A 22,540-nucleotide genomic window follows, 5' to 3' on the forward strand; every position below is an offset into this window, starting at 1 on the left:
TTCCGAGCCTTTCTTTGTATTTGTATTTCCTTGCACCAAGCATTGGCCTAGTGAACCTGTGTTGAACGCCATGAGAAACCTGGTCTGAGGTAGTTTGTCCTTGCTAGCCAGTTGTATGTTTTGTTTGCTTGCTTGTTTATATTATTAGATTACAAATGCAAGCTTTCTGTTTCTTTTACTGGAAATATGATTGACCATTGTCGTGGATATGGGGGCAGAACCCCATGGGGGGGTAATGTCAGGAAGCAATTCTTCACACAAAGGGGAATGGAAATCTGGAATTCTTGCCCCCTCCCCACCCACCCCCACCGCCAACTGCCCCAACTCCCTCCAGCCTGAAGCTCTATTGAGGCTGGGGGGTCAGTTGAAAAATTCAAATCTCAGATTGATAGATTTTTGGCTAGGTAAGGGTATCAAACCAAGTAAATGGAGTTGAGGTGCGGATCAAACATCATTTAATTGAATGTTGGAACAAGTTTGAAGGGCTGAATGCCCTCCTCCTGTTCCTGTGTTCCTGGTATGTGATTAGTGAGACAACAAATTGGAAAGCAGAAAATAATTGACGAGAAAGCAGAACAATACAGGCTCAAAATTAATATGGGTGTGAAATTGAACTTTTGGGGGGCAGGGCGGGTGTGGAATGGTGCAGTGCAATGTAAAATTAGCAATGCTGGATCAGATGCCTGTTTTATGGAAAGGAATATAGAGCATAGTGTGAACTTTGCCCCCCTGCCAATGATAAATATCACACCTAGGTGCTCAAAATCTGCAGTGTGGCATATCTTGGTATAAATGCCAAGGTCTGCTCCCTGACTGCCGCCCCTGACCACACCAAAGCTCACCAACTCAGGGGATGATGCCTTAATTTCCCGCTCATCGTGACCACCCCATCTCTCAACGTTGTAAAGTCAGGGTTAAGATCCTAGGATTGGGTGACTTTGGGTGTTCACTTCCCCCTCACCCCTGCCCCACCCTTACAAAGACCCTTTTAATTTTTTTTTAATACAGGCCAGAATCTTGGCCTTGCTCCCTCAGTTCAGCCCCACAACTGCAAGCACAGATCATACACTGAGTCCTTAAGTGAGCCAGAGGAACAAGAATATAGAATTTTTGAGGCCATTATCTTGGACTTGCTCCTTTTACATTCACATAAGAAGCTGGGCAAGCTCCAGCCCCACAGGATCATCTTGGACATCATGGCACTTAGTCCAGGCCTTGTTTCTGGCCATTCCACCCAACTCGTCCCAGAGTTAGGCCAGGAGCCCACTCGGACAGCCAAGGATTTTCGGCCCCACAAAGACAACTTGCACGAGTTATTAGAAATAAAAATCATTATTGTTTGTAACCTTGCTGATTTTAGTGAGGATGTTCTTAGTGAAGTGCAGTTATCTTGCACATTGGGCTAAATTTTCCCGTGGGCGTCGGAACCATATGCAGGTCCCAAGCCTGGGCGTGGCCTCAGTGCATCTGCCGGAGCAACTTTGCATGAGGCGGCCTGTTGGATGGCAGCCCCACTGGGAGATGTGAGCACTGCTGGAGAAGAGGGAGACCTAGGGGGCACCTCAAAATGGAGTGGTGAGAAAGATAACAAAGTACTATAAGGGGCCTCAGGTTGGAGGATTGACCTGTTCACAAGAGTACCTGCAGCCACTTCTGGATCCCTGTAAGCACTGAGGCCCTCTGGTGCTGCTAATTAATTCAGCCACTCATGACCCGATGTCCTCTAGGCGAGAAGCCACTTCCGCAGCATTGTCAAGCTCCCTACATGGTGGGGATGGGGAGGCAGGGGAGCGTGGAGGGGAGGGGACATATGCAACACTGGGAAATTTGCAGCACTGGGGGAAAATGACCCTTGATTGGGGCCTTAATTGGCTTCATTGCCTGCCCACCTCCATAGAGCGGGCTGCTAATTCCCCTGGCGCCCATCCCTGGGAAAGTTGCCTGGAGATGGGACAGCATCGGGGAGCTGTCCCGATGGGATTTTCTGCTACTTTTGGGGCACACCTCCCGCCCCCCCCCCCCACTTCATCCTAACCGATCTCCATGGGGACAGGTAAGTTCAGCCCATTGTTCCTCGCTGAGGTTTAGTTAGGGGAATTGCTCCTGGAACACCCTGGGAAGACATGACCTGCTGAGAGCTCTTCTCCCCTTCCTCCTCCTCCCTCTTCCATCAGCTGGTCCTGCTCTGCACGGCCTCTGTTCATTCTCCAAGTCATGCTGTATTCCAAAGGAAAAGCCTATCAGTGCATCCATGTCTTGGAGCAACTGGTTTGTGCAGAAGCCTTGAAGTCAGCAAGACATAATTCAGCGCCGTCCACACCACTCCTTGTAGAGCTTTAGAACTTGAAACAACTATAGAAAACACCAAACACTTGTCAAATTATACCAATTTTTTTATTTTTTTATTTTTTTTTATTTAGAGATACAGCACTGAAACAGGCCCTTCAGCCCACTGAGTCTGTGCCGACCAACAACCACCCATTTATACTAACCCTGCAGTAATCCCATATTCCCCATCACTTACCTACACTAGGGGCAATTTACAACGGCCAATTTACCTATCACCTGCAAGTCTTTTGGATGTGGGAGGAAACCGGAGCACCCGGCGAAAACCCACGCAGACACAGGGAGAACTTGCAAACTCCGCACAGGCAGTACCCAGAATCGAACCCGAGTCCCTGGAGCTGTGAGGCTGCGGTGCTAACCACTGCGCCACTGTGCCGCCCATCAAGAAGAAATCAACCAGCAGCTAACATAAGTAGTTGATCATCCCTTTAAATAGCACTGGGTCAGGGGGAGGGGGCGAAGTGGGAAGCGGGGCTTCTGCAGGGTCCCTCCTGCAGTTCAATGTGTGTTTAGCTGTTCAAGGTTAAGAGAGGGTGCTGGCTGAGTGTTGACCTCACAAATGGCACTGATTGCGTCAAATCAGTATTGCACAGCATTGTCATGATCTGCCCACTCCGCAAACCTCCGGGGGACATTCACTGCGCGTGTGATAGCATCTGCACCAATAGAGGGTCTGGCACTATTTACCCACTAGTGTGTGTGTGTGCCACAAATGCTATTTTGGAGCTCAAAGGACCTTCACAGTGCCCAAAAAATGGGTGCTAACGAGGCCAAGTTCTTGCCCGATGACTGTGTAGCAGCACCAATTAAACAGCCTCATCCATCTCCGTTTGCTTCAGTCTGTTCTGTGAGAATAGAAAATTATATCACCAGATCAATGTGCTGGGAACGGTCTGACAGGCAATCTGTTAGAGTAGGATTGATTTGTGCAGAGCCCTAATAAATACAACAGGCTTTACAGAGAAAACTCCCTCAGCATGACTGGCTGATTGATGTTCAAAGCAGGCCCTGCAAAGTGAATTAACATCTTTCAGCAATAACAAAAGTGTCTCATTCCCATTTGCAACTTTTAACTGCATTAAAAGCTAACAGAGGAAAACTGGGGAGACCCAAGTCAGATCATGTGACCCTGTGATTGCAGCCACAAGTCAGCTGAAGTGCAGTTACTGTGAAAGTAATTACTTTGAGGTAATTGACATAAGAGGGCATGCCTCATCAGAAAAAGCACAGAGGATATCTTTTAGCTGACCATGTACAGTTTCATTAATCCTTGTACAAATATTTTGGTGCTTGCTGGGAGAGCACTAATGGTGCTGGCAGTTGGTAGTGAGGTATCTTTTTTAAATGTTTTGCAAGGGCAAAGGGCTATGCAGTTGATGCTGGCAGTAATAAGTCCCCAGGAAATGGGCAAAGTAGTGTGTTTGTGATATATTGTTAAGCACCACTGCACTGTGCTGACAGCTTCAGCCCGAGTCTCCGAAGACCGTCCAACACGTTACCATCTTAATGCGACAATGCCACTGAACTGCAACGCTTTGAATGGACTGAAGCTGAAGATAATTGAAAAGTGACTCAATCACCAAATCGTCTCTGCTGTTTTTCTATCCTCTCAGAAAGATGCTGCCTCATCCTGGGGGATGGTTCAACTAAATTCCCTCCCCCTCCTGCACTGCCCCAGTGCAGCACCCAAAGGAGAACCAAAATTGAGGATTGTCTCCAGAATATTCAACTGTGGGGGCATCATAGCTGAAGCCAATCCACCAATATACACTTTCCATCATAGGTCATGGATAGTGATTAAAGCAAAATGCATTGATTGATTTCCTTTTCCCTCCCTAGCTTTCACTTTTTCAATGTCTCCCACTGCCAATCTGTTTCCCTTTTTGATCTGATACATGTTGCTAGCGGAAAAAGTCACCTATAGATAGCTGAGATATAGTAGATTGCTATAATGTTTTCTTTGGGTTTCCTATAATAGAAAGCATTTTAAAAAGATGTGCTCCACAGAAGGGGCATTACATGTTGCATTAGAGAAAATATTATATCATTGTGTTACTGTGAGGGGTGTGGAGTATCATTGTGTTACTGTGAGGGGTGTGGAGTATCATTGTGTGACTGTGAGGGGTGTGGAGTATCATTGTGTTACTGTGAGGGGTGTGGAGTATCATTGTGTGACTGTGAGGGGTGTGGAGTATCATTGTGTTACTGTGAGGGGTGTGGAGTATCATTGTGTGACTGTGAGGGTTGGGAAGAGGCAGACAATTTTAGCAAGGAAATTTCAAAGCTTTGATCCTAGGCAGCTGAAGATACCGGAGCTAATAGTGGAGAAATGAAATTCAGGGATGTGCAAGAGCGCAGAGATCTTTTTTTTTAGAGATACACCACTGAAACAGGCCCTTCGGCCCACTGAGTCTGTGCCACCCATTTATACTAATCCTACACTAATCCCATATTCCTACCACATCCCCACCTGTCCCTATATTCCCCTACCACCTACCTATACAAGGGGCAATTTATAATGGCCAATTTACCTATCAACCTGCAAGTCTTATAGCTGTGGGAGGAAACCAGAGCACCTGGCGAAAACCCACACGGTCACAGGGAGAACTTGCAAACACCGCACAGGCAGTACCCAGAATTGAACCTGGGTCGCTAGAGCTATGAGGCTGCGGTGCTAACCACTGCGCCACTGTGCCATTTATTAGAGTGATAACTGGAATGAGTGGGTTGTCTTATGAGGAAAGGTTGGACAGACTGGGCTTGTTTTCACTGGAACTTAGAAGAGTGAGGGGAGACTTGATTGAAGTATACAAGATCCTGAACGACCTTGACAAAGTGGATGTGAAAAGGATGTTTCCTCTTGTGGGGGAGTCCAGAACTAGGGGTCACTGTTTTAAAATTAATGGTCGTCCTTTTAGGACAGAATTGAGGAGAAATCTTTTCTCACATCTTGAAGGGTTGTAGAGCTGGAAGAGGTTACAGAGAGAATGATATAGGATGAGGGCCACACACTCCCCTTTCCACAGCATTCTTGATGCAATAGAAGGTGCAGCGAACACTTGCATGGGAGGACACTATCACATCTTTCACTTAATGGGTCCACGTTGTGCTTCCAGTCTTTCCTGCTACCACAGTGGGAGATCAGGAGACCCCTGCAATAATTACTGGTGAGTGTTATTGTACTGATCCACATGTTCCTGTAATATTGAATTACATTAAGATACTGAAATAAGGGTGCTACTTTGTGGAATTGGTTTTATTTAAGCTAAAGTGAAAATATATTGTGAAACAAAAAGGAGACATTAAATCAAAGAGGTATCAAGAACTATCAAAGAAAGATGCAGGAAAGAAACCAAAGGAGATTATAAGTTCCATAGATGTGCTACGTTACATTTATACCAAATTTTCTCAGTAGTATCTTAATAATTTGACTTTTTTCTTAAAGCAGTTGGCAGGAAAAAAGTCAGAAGCGCAAGGAGAGAGCCAACTGCGTAACAGCCCTGTCAACCAATTTTATCTGCAGCACCTGTGGAAGAGCCTGTCACTCTAGAATTGGCCTTTATAGCTACTCCAGGCACTGCTTCACAAACCACTGGCCACCTCTAGGTGCTTACCTATTGTCTCTTGAGACAAGGAGGCCAAAGAAAAAGAAGGTACATAGGATAGGCAACCAAATATTACAATATAACATTCCTAGTCTAAAGCAGAGTTTAGATTATGATCCAGTGCCAGTTAACCGTCTGTCATTTCAAAGGTTGTTTTTAATAATAGATAGCACTCAAGTCCTTTAGTGATGAAGTGCTTCAGGTAATAAGAAGCATGTGATTGGAATTGGGGTAAGAAGCTGAAGTTCATCTTCAGCTGCTTTGTAGCAGAATTTTAATCCAATTTCAGATTCCCTTTATATCAGAAACTGGAGTTATTTGGATTGGATCGTTCAAGTTAACACAACAGTCCAGATTTTTCTGTTCTAATGGTGATGAAACTGTCAACGTCTGTGTCATTACCCTGTGGAACTGACAGCAACTTCTGGGGATGAATGTTCCCCAGGGCAGCGGGAAACAGGAACCAGATTTGTTTTTGGGCCAGAAACCCACCTCAGAGTGGGGTGGGAGGAAGTGGGGGGCAGTGGGGAGGGGTGGGGGTGAGTGGGGAGGGGTGGGGGAGTGGGGGGTGTGGGGGGAACTGATTAATGTTAAGATTTTCATGTGGATGAACCCTTAATTGGCATGGTGATGGATTCATGACCAATTAAGGGCAGCGGGTGGGCTCTCGAAACTAGAGGGCCAATCAGAGGCCTTCGGCGTCAGAGGAGCACCCAGCTGCAGTACACACTAAGTAAGTGGGAGGGTGCCTCAACAAGAAGGTGTCTTCTCAGCCATCTTTTAATAACATCGATTTAAAAACAAAAACAGCAGTCAGGCCACCACCCTGGGGGGTGGGGGGAGATCCTCTAAAATGTGGTCTTTTGCTGTACCACCACCCAGGCAGGCAGAGAGGGCCTGTAGGCCTGCCAGGAGCACTGGCACCCCTGGTTGCCCACCTTCAGGCAGTTAATCTGCTCCCCACCTCTGCTGTCACTTCGGTAAACTGGAAGTCGACTGGAAAATCCCAGTCATCCTCCTAAACTTATATTTAACAAGGCTCATAATGAGCCAAATTGCCTGCCTGCCTGCCTTGTGGGGGAGGGTGGCCTTCCTGGACCCCAAACACACCTCCCCCAAAATGGCAGGCGCCGGAAACAGCTTCCCAAGACCGACACACCAGCCAGCGCCTGTATTTTCAGGCCCTCTCCCACCTCTATTTCTGATTTTGAGGGCGGGTGGGTGCAAGGCCTGAACTCTATGCCCTAGTGTCTGCACGTTCACAGTTAAGCGCAGAAATCCAGAAGCTGTCATCAGCTATTCCCCACTCCTCCACAGGGTCTGCTGCTGATGTTTTCACAGTTGGAAATCAATGAGAAATTACTGAATTGATGTCAACATCCACTTTTTTGCCCTATTATTCTCACTATAAAAACCCGTGAAAAAGTTAAGCCTTATTATATTAGCTGTAACTGGGTTTTTAACAGTGTACCAGGTCATAATTACTTCTGAACCACCTCTCTGGCCCTGAAAAACTCATTCTATATTTTTGGAATGTCAAATTTTTCTATCCTATGATGATAATTCCAGATTTAAAAAATAATATAAAACATTTGATTGTGATATTTCAGCTTCTACCTTAACCTTTCTTATGCGTATGTCCCAATCTTTATTTTGCTTTCTGTAAAATAATAACTGAATGATAAAACCAGCTCGTTAATTTCCAGGTTTACTACCTGTAAAAGTTCTTCAATATAATTGGCTGCTTAGCCTGCTTGAACACATCCCTGTTGCTGGATGCCAGAATTAAATTAACATTGGGAAAGATGAAATCCATGCTACAGAGCTCTCTAGATTTTTATGGGCAACCTCCTTCAAGGTCAGCGGCAAGCACAGTCACTTCGCTGCTGACTGCAAAATCCGGTCGAATCACTTCTAAGTTGAAGTTATGCAAATTAACCAATTTAACAAATATCAATGAAACGACTCACATCTGCCAAGAACTTCAGAATCACATTCTGAGGAAGGGAGGGCTTACAATGGATATATCTGTATAACGAAAAGCAGTGAAAAGCAGGACCTAACATTTCTAGCAGAAGAAATGTGATCACAGGAGTTATGCACCATGATCACTCGGGGAAAAAAATAAAACAAAATCTCAACTTTCAAAAAGGCTATCAAGGGCTGCAGATGGTATTTCAACTCCTTGAAAATACCACAAAAATAAACCTCAGTCACTATGATGGTTTGAGATTGAGAAGTTGCATGAATGATAGTGAGGAAATGAACTATTGTTATCTGGTGAAAATAAGAAAATAACTATAAAAAAAACTATAACAATAAATGAGAAAATAACTTTTGTGCAAAATTACAAACATTTTTTGTTCCATTCCAAGTTGCTTTTTCCATTATAAATTGTTATGTCCCCATTTATAATGGAACTGCCTATGTAAACTTTTCAGGTTGCAATTATGCCTATTCCCTAGTGGAGACACTGCAGCACCATCACTGGTGGGAAGGTGTAATCACAGTGTGACAAATTTACACTGGCTGTTTCCATTGTAATTGTTGGACAGAGGAATTTATAATGGAAATACAATAAGGACGAATGTATGACTTTGAAGTCGGGACTGAAGTACATTTGCACACCCTGGTCTAATTAATCCCTGTCTTTTATCTATTTTTTACTTGAAGGCTACAGCTGGACTTGACACCCCACATGCAATTCCAGGAGAGATCGACCAGCTTAAAACATTGACTTTCACCACATTTTTTGGCAAGTCCTTTTTTCTTTATAATTAGTTACCCAATGACAGATTCTTTTAAATTCCATTCAGTCTGTGGTCATTGTGCCAAGAAGGTTCCATTGGTTGTCTAGGTGAGGGGAGGTCAGTTGGCAACAAAAATGATTAAAAACGCACAATTTATCTTATGGCAGATGGAGTTTAATGTAGGAAAGTGTGAGGTCATGCACTTTGGTAGGAAGAATCAAAGGGCAGACTATGATTAAATGGAGAGAAACTTCAAAAAAGTGCAGTACAGAGGGATATGGGTGCTCTTGTGCATGAAACACAAAATGTTAGCATGCAGGTGCAGCAAATAATTAAGAAGGCAAATGGAATTTTGGCCTTTATTGCTAGGGAGTTGGAGTTTAAAAATAGGAAAGTCTTGTTACAACTGTAGAGGGTGTTGGTGAGGCCGCACCTGGAGTACTGTGTACAGTTTTGGTCCCTGTATTTAAGAAAGGAAATCCTGATATTGGAGGTAGTTCAAAAGAGATTCACTAGGCTGATTCCTGGGATGAAGGGGTTGACTTATCAAGAATGGCTAAACAGGCTAGGCCTTTATTCATTAGAGTTTAGAAGAGCGAGGGGTGATCTTATTGAAACGTACAAGATTCTGAGGGGGCTTGACAGGGTAGATGTTGAGAAGATGTTTCCACTAGTGGGGGAATCTAGAACTAGGGGAAATAGTTACAGAATAAAGGGACACTCATTTAAAACTGAGATGTGAAGGAATTTCTTCTCTCAGAGGGTAGTGAATGTCTGGAATCCTGTACCCCAGAGAGTTGTGGAGGCTAGATTACTGAAAGTATTTAAAGAGGAAGTCGATAGATTTTTGAAATATCAGGGAGTTGAGGGCTATGAGGAGCTGGCACGAAAGAGGAGTTGAGGTCTGGGGCAGATCAGCCATGATCTTATTGAATGGCGGGGCAGACTTGAGGGACCGAATGGCCTACTCTAGCTCCTATTTCTTTTGTTCTTATGTGACATTACTTGCTCTTCCGCAAGCTCACTTAAATCATCGATCTGCTTAAAAAATTAGCCAAATATCATTTGCAGTGATTTCCTACAATCGAATTTAATATACCCTCAGGATCAGCTGTGTAACAGATTTGCCTGGAAGCTCTTCTGCAATAGTGTGAAGGCATTCAAATCTGCTTCATAATTAGATTGACCCTTAGACTGTTGACTGCTCCAGGGAACTGATTGCTTCTCAGGGCTGGACAGCACACACATTCTGATGCTGAAAGACATACTGATATTATGGCAGTAAAACTATTCCAGTGTTGAGAGTATCTTTATTATTGTGATAAAACAACACAACTGCAATAAATATTATCAGACTTTTAGTTAAAAGTTACCATTCAAATACCAGAGCCATTATAATGCCACCTGGCTGAAATTGAGCAGGCGGTTAAAATAGACCAGGTGACTTACCCACTGGTGGATCTCGCTACCTTCCATTTTAACCTACTCAGACCATTTCCGGTCCACGCTTGGCCCCCCTCCTGATCACCCACCCTGTCAGTTTCTTGATGAGTGTCCCTACTATCAGCTGTGGCTCAGTGGGTAGCACTCTTGCTTCTAAATCAGTTGGTTGTGGATTTAAGTCCCCTCTATGACTTGAGTACAAAAATCTAAGCTGAAACTCCAGTGCAGTACTGAGGGAGTGCTGCACTGTCAGAGGTGGATGTAAAATTTCTCATGGCACTATTTCAAAGAAGAGCAGAGGAGGTATTCCTGGTGTCCTGCCCAATATTCATCCTTCAATTGACATCACCAAAGCAGATTATTTAGTCATTCTCACATTGCTGTTTGAAGGAGCTTGCCGCGTGTAAATTGACTGCCGTGTTTCCTACATTACTACAGTGACTGCATTGCAAAAGGACTTCATTGGCTGTAAAGCGCTTTCAGACATCCAGAGGTCATGAAAGGAGCTATATAAGTGCAAATCATTCTTTTTCTTTCTTCTGTCCTCTGCATCACTGGCAGTGGTTTGAAATTGAACTTTCATTCCCAGAGAGCTGCCTGGGGTCAACCAGCAGGTGTCTGCAGCTCCTTGGTCTCAAGTAAGAAGCAGAGACCCAATATCAGGTAGGCCCATTCTGGTGAGAACCAATTTTTCAGCCATTGTGTTTACCTCCTATGCTTGCTTGACTCTGTTCCTAGTGTGTGATTGTCTGAAGACTGAATTTCTGTGGTCCTGCAGTTCATTCATAATAATCTGAAAGGCCTCATTAGTGAAGTGGGCCTTTCTACTATTGACTCTTTCAGCACTCCAGTTTGCATATTTGCCCTGAGAATTATATATAGCACATTTGTGTCTCCAGAACATCAATGAAGTCTTTTTTCCCAATGGGTTCTTCAATTATTCATTAATGGTAATGTATCCTAATGTATCTGAGCTCCAAAAAAAGCATTGAGATGAAGTATATGTTTATATCAGTGCACTAGCAAGAATAGGAGGGGAGAACAACAGGTTTCATTCAATGCACTCAAACGCATATTTATTCCCAGGTATTAAAAGCTATGTTTTTGTTAATTCCTTGATGTGGAGGTTCACAGATTAAGTCAACCAACCTTCATAGGCAGGAAATTCCTGGGAATCTTTTGTGTAATGGATGTGTAGCTAGTGGCACTTCTACCTCCCCACCGTGGCCATGAGTTGACCCCCATCCCCAGTCCCCTGTCTCTGGGGCTTTTTAAAGATTCAAATTTAGGTACCAAGCCCATTCAGGTGAATGAACTTGGAAAGGGATACGGCCATTCCGGGAGAGTATACAAGGCTATTATCAGACCAAAGATTAGAGGTCACCAAAAGAAAATGTAATTTCTTTATTGTCGGTGCTTTTGGAGAAACCCAGAATGGGACCCACATCTACTGTTAGCAGGTATGGATTTTGTCAGGGCCCAGTAGCGATGAACAAGGCAGAATGCCACTCCCCGCGCCCCCCCCATCCTGCTAGCCCAATCGCAACCCTCTAATATAGCTGCGAGTGTACCAGGGTGGGCCTGCCCCACATGGGAAAAGTACACAATTAAAAACACAGTTTTCTGGATTTTGCCTAAATTTCCAGTGCCCCCACCTCCCTTGTTGGTATAACACTGGAGATCCACCCAGACAACTGGAATTTTTAGCCTCATGCATCTATCCAATTAGCAACAGAGAACAGATACCAGACTATATTTTGCATGACCGTAAATGTCTTCGCAATGAAATAAACCAATTCTTTAAAATTCTTTTTAAATTATGAAGGGCTTTGATGGTCTTTAACATTTCATGTAGTTGATTCATTGATGAGAAATCATCAACTTAAAGTGCAGAGAGAGATCAGGATAATTTTCTTCATGAAGTGGAATATTGGAGCAGAATGCTTTACTGTGGAGAATGGTTGAGGGAGCAATCACTACATCTTTTAAGGGAAAATTGAGTAAATATTTGATGCAGAGTAGCAGACAGTGCTACTGGAAGACAGCAGGGCAATGGGATTGGTTTTGGGGCCAGTGCAGACACGATGGGCCAAATGGCTTTCCTTTGTGCTGTAAAGATCTGAAAAGAAACCAGCATTGCCACAACTGATTAAAATAAAGTTTCTCTGTGGACTCAACTTTGAGCTTGTTTGCAAACTAGGAAGGCAAACCAACGGTCTTATTTGGTATTCCAAGAAGATGCACTGAAGATCAGGGAGGCCCAGACCTTTTCTTCACTAATCATTCTGAAGACAAGATAGGTCAGCTCGAGAACATTTAGCACCTGGCGTTTTCCTTAATGATCCGAGTGGTCTTGGTGATACAAGTTGTGCCCACCGGGGAAGAAATAATGGATTATGTGCGGATTCATTTTGAGTATTGCTGTCATTTTAGTCATGTTGACCTAAACCCACAAGTAGAGATCATTATTTTACCAGATAAGATACTACTGCGTATTCTGTGATAAAAGTTACAGACTTATCTCAGCTGCTACCTCAAGACCTGTGCACACATTCGTTCTTGATAATGACTGCTCTACTTAGACTTTTTACAGAGACAAGCTCATATTCACCTCTTATAATCAGAATATCAATCCTATAATCATATCAATCCTGCAGAGACAAAGAATAAACTGGAAATCACAAGGTGCTGGAAGTGTAGCCATTGGTGTAATGTAGGGAGACGTCACAGCCTGTTTGCAAAGAACAAGGTCCCACAAACTGAACTGAGATAAGTGATATGTGTTTCAGTGATATTGACTGAGGGGCAAATATTGAACAGGACACTGAGAAAAACAGTCCTGCTCCTCTTTGAGTACAGCCATGAGATCTTTTATATTCATCTGATCAAGAAGACACACTCTCTGTTTGACCTCTGATCCCAAAAGCTGCAGCACTCAGTAATGTACTGAAGTGTCAATCTAGATAATGTGTTTAAGTCCCTGGAATGAAACTTGAACCTACCACCTCTTGACTCCAAAGAAACAGTTGTTGCAGAGACACAGTGACTTTGCCACATCAGAAATGTATAGTCATAGAGTCACACAGCACAGAAACAGCCCCTTCAGCCCATCGTGTCTGTGCCGGCCATCAAGCACCTATTTGTTCTAATCCCATTTTCCAGCACTTGGCCCGTAACCTTGTACCATTTGTTTAAAAGGTCAATCGTTAGTTCTTTTGAGAGCCGCTACTTCACCAGATTTCTCAGCCCCATCTCCCTGAATCACATTGGCTTTATAAATAAGAACTAGAGGATAATGTCACAAAATTCAACTGCCTTCCTCATTGCTAGGTATGCCAGCGCCACAGGTCGTGCCCTGATTTTTGCTCATATTGCAGTTCTGGGTAACAATAATATTTTACCTGTGTAAGTTTATTAGGTTACTAAAAGTTACTAACCAGTGTACTAATTGTTAAAATCCAAATATTATAAACTAACAACGAACTAATTATCATAAACTAACATTTAGTTTTATTAGATCCCTTCTTTGTAGTATGGTAAAGTGGAAAAACTTAGGAAATAGGGCACAGTATGGACAAGATGCCAAGGCAGAGGGATTCTGGGATATTATGTCAAGTTTTAAAATGCTTACTTGCAGTAAGAGGGTGAGTCCTTGAGAGCAGACAGTGAAAACAGCTTCTGTGTAGATTTGCCTCGTAGTGAGAAAGGCATCCTCGAAATGTAAAAGCATTGAGATAATGTAGTCAACACAAAGGGGTACAACTTGCGCAAATCGAAAAGGTTAGCAACCATCACAAAATGATCCCTCGATGGTTAAGAAAGGCATTCTTTAATACAAGACTAATCACTGATTGGGAGTGGGGAGGGTTAACCAGAAAACTGCCAGGATAAAAGAAGTCTTGTCCTTGCTACTGTACGGCAGAGAATCTTTGAACAGCAAAAGACAAGAGAGAGAGAGACCAATAAGGAAAACTTGAAGACAAAGGCTGCAAGAGAAAGAGTGGTGTGCTCTGCCATCCAGTCTCTAATACAGGTAGTATCTGTGTTAGACTGTGTTAATTACTGCCTGAATTTGTGATTATGGTTTAACTGAAAACTTAACAAATGTGTCCTTACTTTTATCTCAATAAAGTCAATTCATAACAAGCTTTGTGCTGCCAAGTCTGATCCCACGTTAGAAGCGGGTATAAACCACCCCTATCTTATCAATTCTTACACCTGAGACAGTCTGAAGGGGTGAAGAAGAGCCTAAGGGAAATACATGCAACATGAAGGATCGACCACTCTGTTTTTGAGCCGCACATCTATCAGATGAGGTAATAAAAATGCAGTCAGATGAATACAGTTATTCCCAGAAACGGAATTTGTGTTCTGATTTGTCAGCAGAATGAAGGAAGCTCGTCCTGGTTCTCTAGATTGATAGTTAAGTAGTCCTCAATTAGGACAGTCAAGGCTGAAGGGCTGCGATTGACAATGCAAAATTTCTCATGGTGGATAATCCAGCCTCCTCTATTCCTCCTCAAGGCTGCCCTGCACATACTAATGTTGCCCCAAAGAATAGTTCCAGGACGACAGCTCAAGGTTCCCCCAGCTCCGTATTGATTATGAAGAGTCTTACGTCAGATAAAGGATTCCATTCCTGCCTCGCACCTGCACAGCAAAGCGTTAAAGTCTTTGTCCTCCAAAAATTTTATTGAGGCCAGACCCTGACCACAGAGCAAGAATCAGTTTGTTTTATTGTGAAGCATATTCAGTCCTTGCAGTATTCAGGTAGGTGGGAATTATGACCTGCGCATGGTGATTAGCATTCTCTATGTCAAAGTGCACTGTTATCTATTAAAGCTCCAAAATCTTGGTTTCATTTTGTTTTCAATTTCCCAATGAGGGTCGATAACCACTGTGAAATCTCAGACATTTGTAGAAGTACTCACACTGAGATACACTCAGGGAACTGTGAAGTGGACCGGATCCATTTTATTGCAACTGGTTGGCCACTGTTGCCAAGGGCAGTGCTTGTCACAGCTAAGCTGTGATTGGAAAAATGCATTGCAAGCTTTGTTTCTCTCACTTCAGAAAGCACTGCATTAGGAAATGATTCCCAGGGAAATTATTTTTTACCTCCTGAGATCCCTGAAGCTGTGTTAAGCTTACATTTATATGTGTTCGGAGAGATCTCATAAAATGCAAGGGTCTTTGAATTTAATTACCTCAAATCCTGAGTAATACTGATTTTAATTGACTTTGTTCCATACCTGTTTTCAGCTTTTTGAACTTATTTGTGCTTATCACACAAAAATAAATGTACACAGGAAAAAAAGCCACACCTGGCTAAATAATATTAATAGTTTTCACACTTATTTTGCTGTGGTGCTTTTTATTTAATGTTCGAAAGAGAAATCTAGCTGGTATCACAATATTGTTTAAATATTTATTTTAGAGGAGGGGGAGGGGGTGAAGGACACCAGAAATGGGAGACAAGGCACAAAGATCAAAGTGCAGGAGACATTGAGCAAATCGACCTATTATGCCAAGTTTTTACATGGCTTGAAGAATTCTTTTCCAAGGTTATGGGTGATGCAACAAATGGGGTTGTAATAGGGTAGGGTGATGTTGGTGGTTGACAGATAAAAGGAAAGCATCAGGAATGACATTGTTGGTCGGGATACAAGAGTAGAGAAGCCATGGCTGATGGCACAATTGAAGGGTGGCCATAAATGCGGAGGGAACAATGTAGTTAATAGAGGAGGGTCGTGAATATGGAGGAGAGGAGCTGAGATGATGATGGAAAACTTTGTGTATGAGAATTCTCACAGTACAGAGGCTGAGAGAAGATTGAAAGGAGGGAATATCTTGGGGAGAAGCTCAGGTGGGGCTCAGTAATGCACTGAAATGTCAATCTAGATTACAGAATGAAGGATTTTCAAGGAGAGACAGAGGGCTGGATTTTCTCTGCGGGCTTCTGAACCTTGCCGTCAGGCTGAAATGTGAGAAACTGCACTGAGTGGGAAACAGTCACTCATTGTGATTTTCCCCCGGGGCAGCCAATTAGTGGCCAGAGGGCGGGCTCGCCATCCAATTAAAGATGGTGGGCGGGCTCTCGAAGCTGGAGAGCCAGTCAGAGGCCTTCCAGCTTGAAAGGAGCAGCAGGCTGCAATGGAAGGTAAGTAAGGGAGAGGGCACTTCAAAATGGAGGGTGCAAAAAATAACGGCACCAGTCTTGCTGCCAGTTCCCCGGCTCCATCCTACCCCTGGGCCATTTTTGCAGAGGAGGAATGGGGGTGGGGGTCAGCAGGTCTAGCAGACCATACACAGGAGGGAATTCTCCCTCCAAATCACTTCAAAACTTGTAGGTGTCGGGCAGCTGAAGCACCTTCTCTCCACTTTTTAAAATTTAAACTAGAAAATGGCTTTTGCAGCCAGGTTACCACAGTCGTGGGGGTGGAGCTGATTTATAGGGTGGTCTGCAGCTGCTGCTGCACCCAGGCAGGAAGACAGGGCCTCTAGCCCTGACTGGAGCACTGGTCCCCCGGAATGCGGCGGAGGGGCTGCCTCCAGACAGTTAAACTGGTCCCTGCCATCTGCGGGGACCTGGAGGCCAACAGGAACATCCTTTAATTGGCCTTAAGTGGCCCTTAATTAACTGGATCAGCTCCCCACTGTGTACGAGTTTTTATGTGACTTGGAGGGAGAATTCCCACCTATGTACAATGGGTACTCCTGCTGCCGTCCCCCAACCCGGGGGCGGGATGGAGCTGGGGAACCGTCATGCAGGTTGGCGGCACTATTTTTAACACCCTCCCGCAAAGGCATGTGGCTGGCAAAGGCTTTAGTTCTGAGAGAGCGGACATCCTGGAAGAAACCACAGACTGTCGGTATTTGGTGAGCCACTGACAAGATTGTAGATAAAATGATCAAGAAAGGTTGTGTTTCGCTTCCAGCAGCTCGCTGGACAGAGAAGCCAGTACCTTGAAGGCAAGAATGCTCGAAGTTATCACTATGCGCACGATCATATTTCATCAAGTCAACATACGTGTGTGTTGTATGCCATGTGGCCGGCTGTCACCAGGCAGCTGGCAGGACCCCATTACCCCATCTTGGACATTGAGGCACGCCGAGATATTGCTAACCTCCAGTGCCTGCTCCTCTGCAGGTATTGGGCTGAATTTTATTTTGCCGACAGGGGGTCCTGGTGGTGGGGGGGGCAGTCAACCCTTCCTCAACCTTCTAGTGGACCACCAACTGCATTCAACAGCAGGCAGGCTATTAACTTCCCACTGTCAGGGTTGCCGTCCCCTTCACGGACAAGATCCTGCCCCAGGAACTGTTGGCTAATCAGAGGGCCAGCAGCTCAATAGTACCAGCAGCTGCAATGGGAATGGTGGGCCATGCTTGCACTTCAGGAAGCCCGAGACTACGAGCAGACATGGAAGCCCAGACCTCAGGTAAGTGGGGAGGGCTCACAGGGATCAGTCAGGCAGGCCCCTGCAAAGAGTGGAGGGGATAGTTGTTGAGAACGAGGGGTGTGGGTGTTGGCGCAGGGGCAGCCTTTGCCACTGGGGGCCCTCCGTGGGCTACAATTGCCCAAACAGGAGGGTCATCCCCAGCCCACAGGGAGGTCACCTGGTGCTACTGGGTAGTTTTCCCATATGCCAGTGGGTTCCCACAAGCTGCCGGTTAAATGTCATTAATTGGCCACATAAGGGCCTCAATTGGCCACTGGGCGGGAAAGCCGTCCTCGGCCTTCTTCACCCCCAATAAAATTGATTGGCAACTGAAAGACGATGGGCACTCCACCCCCCCACCTTCCCTCGCTATTTTATGTATCCCTCAGCTTCCCTGCCTGTCCCTAGAAGGCTGATAAAATTCAACCCTTCAATTGAGAGATGGCAGGAGGCTCACCTCCAGCTCTCTGCCTCTTCCTGATTTTCTCTGCTGTCTTCTCCTGCAAGGAGGAAGAGAGGAAACCTATGAGAGAGACTACTGGCATGTGTCCACCTGATGGATGGAGAGCATTTGTTGAGGGTGGCTATGATGGCGAGGCATGTCATTGTAAAAGGATGAGGATGATTATCAGTGGTGGATGAATAGATAGGGATGTGAGTAATTGCATAAACAAAGAGGGATGGGTTCACCTTCAAGAAAAGGGGTGTGAGGAGTGATGTGCTGGAGTAGACATGAAAAGGCAGAATGTGGGGGTTAAGATGATACACACATCAGGTGACTCACCTTTCCTGCCCTGCTTAGGGCATTAAACCTCTTTCTGCATTGAATTCAGAAGTATAGCACCATGGTTCTTCTGCTGACTTCTTGGGCAACCTCCAACCACCCTTTCTTAGTGCCATCTGCAGGCTTCTTCCTCTCATTAATAGTCCCCAAAGCACACCCAGGGAGGCTCCATAGCAAGACTTCTTTCTCTCTCCTTCCCACCTCCAACTGCACCTTTTGAGTGTCCCTTGAAGTAGTTTTTTTTTTAATGTGTTTTTTTCTGGGGTGTGGGCATCACTGGCTAGGCCAGCATTTATTGTCAATCCCTAATTGCCCTCAACATTTCAGAGTCAACGATATTGCTGTGGGTCTGAAGTCATATGTAGGCCAGACCAGGTAAGGATTGCAGATTTTCTTTCCCTAAAGGACATTAGTGAACCAGATGGGTTTTTACAACAATTGACAATGGTTTCATGACCACCACTAGACCAGCTTTTTAATTCCAGATTTATTAATTGAGTTCAAATTTTAACCATCTGTTGTGGGATTCAAACCCACGCCCCCAGAGCATTACTAGTCCAGTGACATTACCACTACACCACCACCTCCCCTTACTGCAGTTGAAATCATGTCATGAAGGCTGTTATCACACCTATTAGTGACAAAACCCAGAAATCATATGTTAATGCAATAGTTGTGTTAAAAAGCCACTGCTAGACTCGCTTCACATACTTTCGGGACCCCCCATTCCCCATCCCGCTGGCAGTGTGTCTGCACATTAAAATACAGCCCTATTTCCTCTAGTGGGAGAGTCTAGAACAAGTGGGTATAATCTCAGAATTAGAGCTGGGTCATTGAGCAGTGAAGTTAGAAAGCACTTCTTCACACAAAGGGTTGTGGGAATCTGGAATTCTCTCCCCCAGAAAGTGTTGAGGCTGGGACAATTGAAAATTGCAAAACTGAAATGGTTAGACTTTTGGTGGACAAGGGTATTAAGCATTACGGATCCAAGGTGGATCACAGGAGTTAAGATATACATCAGCGGTGACCTAATTGAATGGCAGAACAGGTTCAAGGGCTGAATGGTCTACTCCTGTTCCCATGTTTCGAAACGGGTCCAACGTGTAAGATCTTTCACTTTTCTCTGTTGAATTTCATTTGGCACAATTCTGCCCTTTTTTAATTTTATGGATATTCTTGGCTGCAATGCCCCCCCCCCCACACACCCCCACCACCATTCCCTCCATTCCCCTATATCTCAGTTTAGTACTATTTGCAACTTTGTTCAACTTCATTGGCCTGGAATTTGTTGTTGTAATGAGAGCGAAACTGTCAGCCCTTGCCATCATTTCTATGCAAAACTGACAACAAATTCTGGCATCCTGCACATGCAGAGTTAATGTAGAAATCCAGAAGTTGCTTTCAGTTGCTCTTTCACAGGGTGCAGTCTTCACAGACGCAATCAACAGAATATGAGTGATTTGATGTGAACTTCCAACTTTTGATGCACTATTCTCACTGTAAAAGCCATTGACAATGTTAAGCCTTGTTAGATCAGGAGTAACTGAGTTTTTAACAGTGTACTAAGTCATAAGTAATGCTAAAGAGTTTCTTAGACTATGAACAACTAATTTTACAAGTTTGGATTCTCATTCCTTCAGAATAACATTTAAAAATTGCCTGATTTTAAAATGATAAAAGTTAATTTTAATATTATTATTTTAAAGTCTGTTTATGATATTTCAGCTTATCCTTTAATACCATGTGTATGTCCCAATCTTTATTTTGCTTTCTGTACAATGATTACAATGTGAATTAAAATCCCTGCTTCTTACTTCCTACTTTGCTTGTCTGTGAGAATTCTTCAGTCGGGTTGGCTGATCAGCCTGCTTGCTGCCTGCATGACACAGATTATGGCAAATTCAAAGTCAGGTCAGACTAGAGGAAATACAGATGTTCTAGAGCCCGCTATATCTTTGTGAGCAGCTTTTCTCGAGGTCAGCAGTGAGCACCGTCCCTTCATTCTACTTCTGCGTCCTAGTTGCTCACTCTCAATAGAATAGAGAGAACTAAGGAATAATTTACAAGACAAAAATCCCATAAATTTTTAAACATCCAATTAGCCTCCATTTTATTAAAACTTGCCCGAGAACAGTTCTCTTGTGTTCAGTGCAATTTGTTCACTAGAGTGAAAAATATTAGCACGTCATTCCTGACTGCCCGAGGGATCACAACAGAATCTCAGCAATAACAATTCTGAAGATAATTTGTAGAGTCGTAACCAAGACTCCAGGAGGCATTAGCCCGCTGGTTAAAACTGCCCCATTTCAGCACTGATTGGCACAGAATTTGCAATCTCGTTCAAAATCCACATGATAGCTCTTGTGAGAAATGGAAAAATGTCACATTGGTAGAGTACAGTCTCTCCCTGAGATTGGGGCTGAGACACATTGTTGGAATAGAGTAGAGGGAGCTTTCTTCTGCAACAAACTTGAGTTGGGAGTGGTTGGTGCTGCATTGCCTGCATCAGTCATCAATTTGTTTTTTTGGCTGAGCATCTTAACACTTTGCTGGGAAACTAGAGTTTATTTAACACCTGATTGATTTGACTCTTACATTCTCAGCACGTTCTATTTTCTCAGTGAGTGAGGAATAAGGTTGGTGTTTGAGTTTCAACTAAATAATAATCCAGACAAATTCAAACTAAATTAAGTGGTTCTCTACTGCAGTTTGGGATACCCAAAGTACCGTCTAAACAGCTTCTCATTAGCATACATTTACACCGACCAGTGGATGACAACACACAGGAGAACTGCAGGCTCATTTAGTCTATAAATATTAATTGGTCTACAAGGAAATTGTTCGACCATAAACTGGCTTTACAGGTTTGAGTTAATTTGCGACAGCTTACAGGTATTTATTTATGACAATCTACATCTACCATCAAGCAGAAAACGGGAAATATATGTATCCATATCGATTAATAATACATTCACTGCTCTTAGCAGCATTCTGTATGTACAATTATTGTAAATTCAAATTCACCCCTTCCATGCTTTCCCTTGCAGCTATTCTAAAACTTAGACCATCAGTCCATTCTTTCCACAGCTTGCATACAGTCTTCTGTAGGGTGCACTCTACATGTATCTCCACAGGAAATATTCTGCAAAGTTTTCCCTGCCCTCATCAAAGGCAAGACATCCATTTCACCTTACATGATAATGAACATCACAGAATCCCAGACAAACTAGAGGAAAGAAAAGTTGAAACAGCAAAGTAAAATTCCGAAGATTTTCACTGGAGGTTGACAGAATGGCTGATGATGCAAAGCAACAGCATCTACAGCTCTGGACAACATCCTATGTCCAAACAGCTGATAAAGCAATGTAGTTTTCTTCCTCCTTTTCTGAAGGCATTGCAGAAATAAAGGAGTAGCTTCTCAAAGCTTAAAGTACAAATCCAGCTTATTAATGACTTCTGATCCTTATTTTTCTGATTAATAATTCTCAGGATATAAGCATAACTGGCAAGGCTGGCATGTATTGCCCATCCCTAGTTGTCCAGGCTTGATACAATGGAGTGGCCACTTCGAAGGTCATTTAATCAGGTTGGTGTGGAATTGGAGTCACAAAAAGGCTACAGTTCCCTGGGGCTCAAGTTTCTTTTCAGTACCTTGCCAGGGAGGCCATTATTCATGTGTGACCCTGACCGTTATTATTTGATCACGTGAGTCATCACAACTGAGTCAAATCCTGATCTTCCCCACATGCAGCCATTAACATGGACACACACCCCTGTGACAGGGATCACTGGAAAAGCTTTGGCAGTGGGAATGCTGACTAGTTAGTTTTACCCTCCCTACCCCAAAGGCTTTGAGTTCAATTGCAGTAAATAGTTAACACAGCAACCCATCTGGTTCACTAATGTCCTTTAGGGAAGAAAATCTGCTGTCCTTACCTGGTCTGGCCTACATGTGACTCCAGACCCACAGCAATGTGGTTGACTCTTACATGCCCTCTGAAATGGCCTAGCAAGCCACTCAGTTGTATCTAACCGCTACGAAGTCAATAAAAAGGAATGAAACCGGACGGACCACCCGGCATCGACCTAGGCACCGGAAACGACAACGGCAAACCCAGCCCTGTCGACCCTGCAAAGTCCTCCTTACTAACATACTTGAAAACATACTTG

The 22,540-nt window shown here is 44.0% G+C and overlaps 1 protein-coding gene across 1 annotated transcript in view; it reads left to right on the plus strand.

Annotated features, from left to right (window-relative positions):
* The window catches only part of fut10 (fucosyltransferase 10), a 103,798-nt gene that overhangs the window by 18,341 nt on the left and 62,917 nt on the right, over positions 1–22,540 (plus strand). Inside the window, exons 4-5 of the mRNA XM_068036847.1 lie at positions 17,083–17,294; positions 17,426–17,586. Of these exons, the coding sequence (XP_067892948.1) occupies positions 17,083–17,294; positions 17,426–17,586 (373 nt within the window). The remainder of the gene's footprint in view (positions 1–17,082; positions 17,295–17,425; positions 17,587–22,540) is intronic.

This window comes from Heterodontus francisci, chromosome 1, assembly GCF_036365525.1.
Source record: "Heterodontus francisci isolate sHetFra1 chromosome 1, sHetFra1.hap1, whole genome shotgun sequence".
Taxonomy (NCBI): domain Eukaryota; kingdom Metazoa; phylum Chordata; class Chondrichthyes; order Heterodontiformes; family Heterodontidae; genus Heterodontus; species Heterodontus francisci.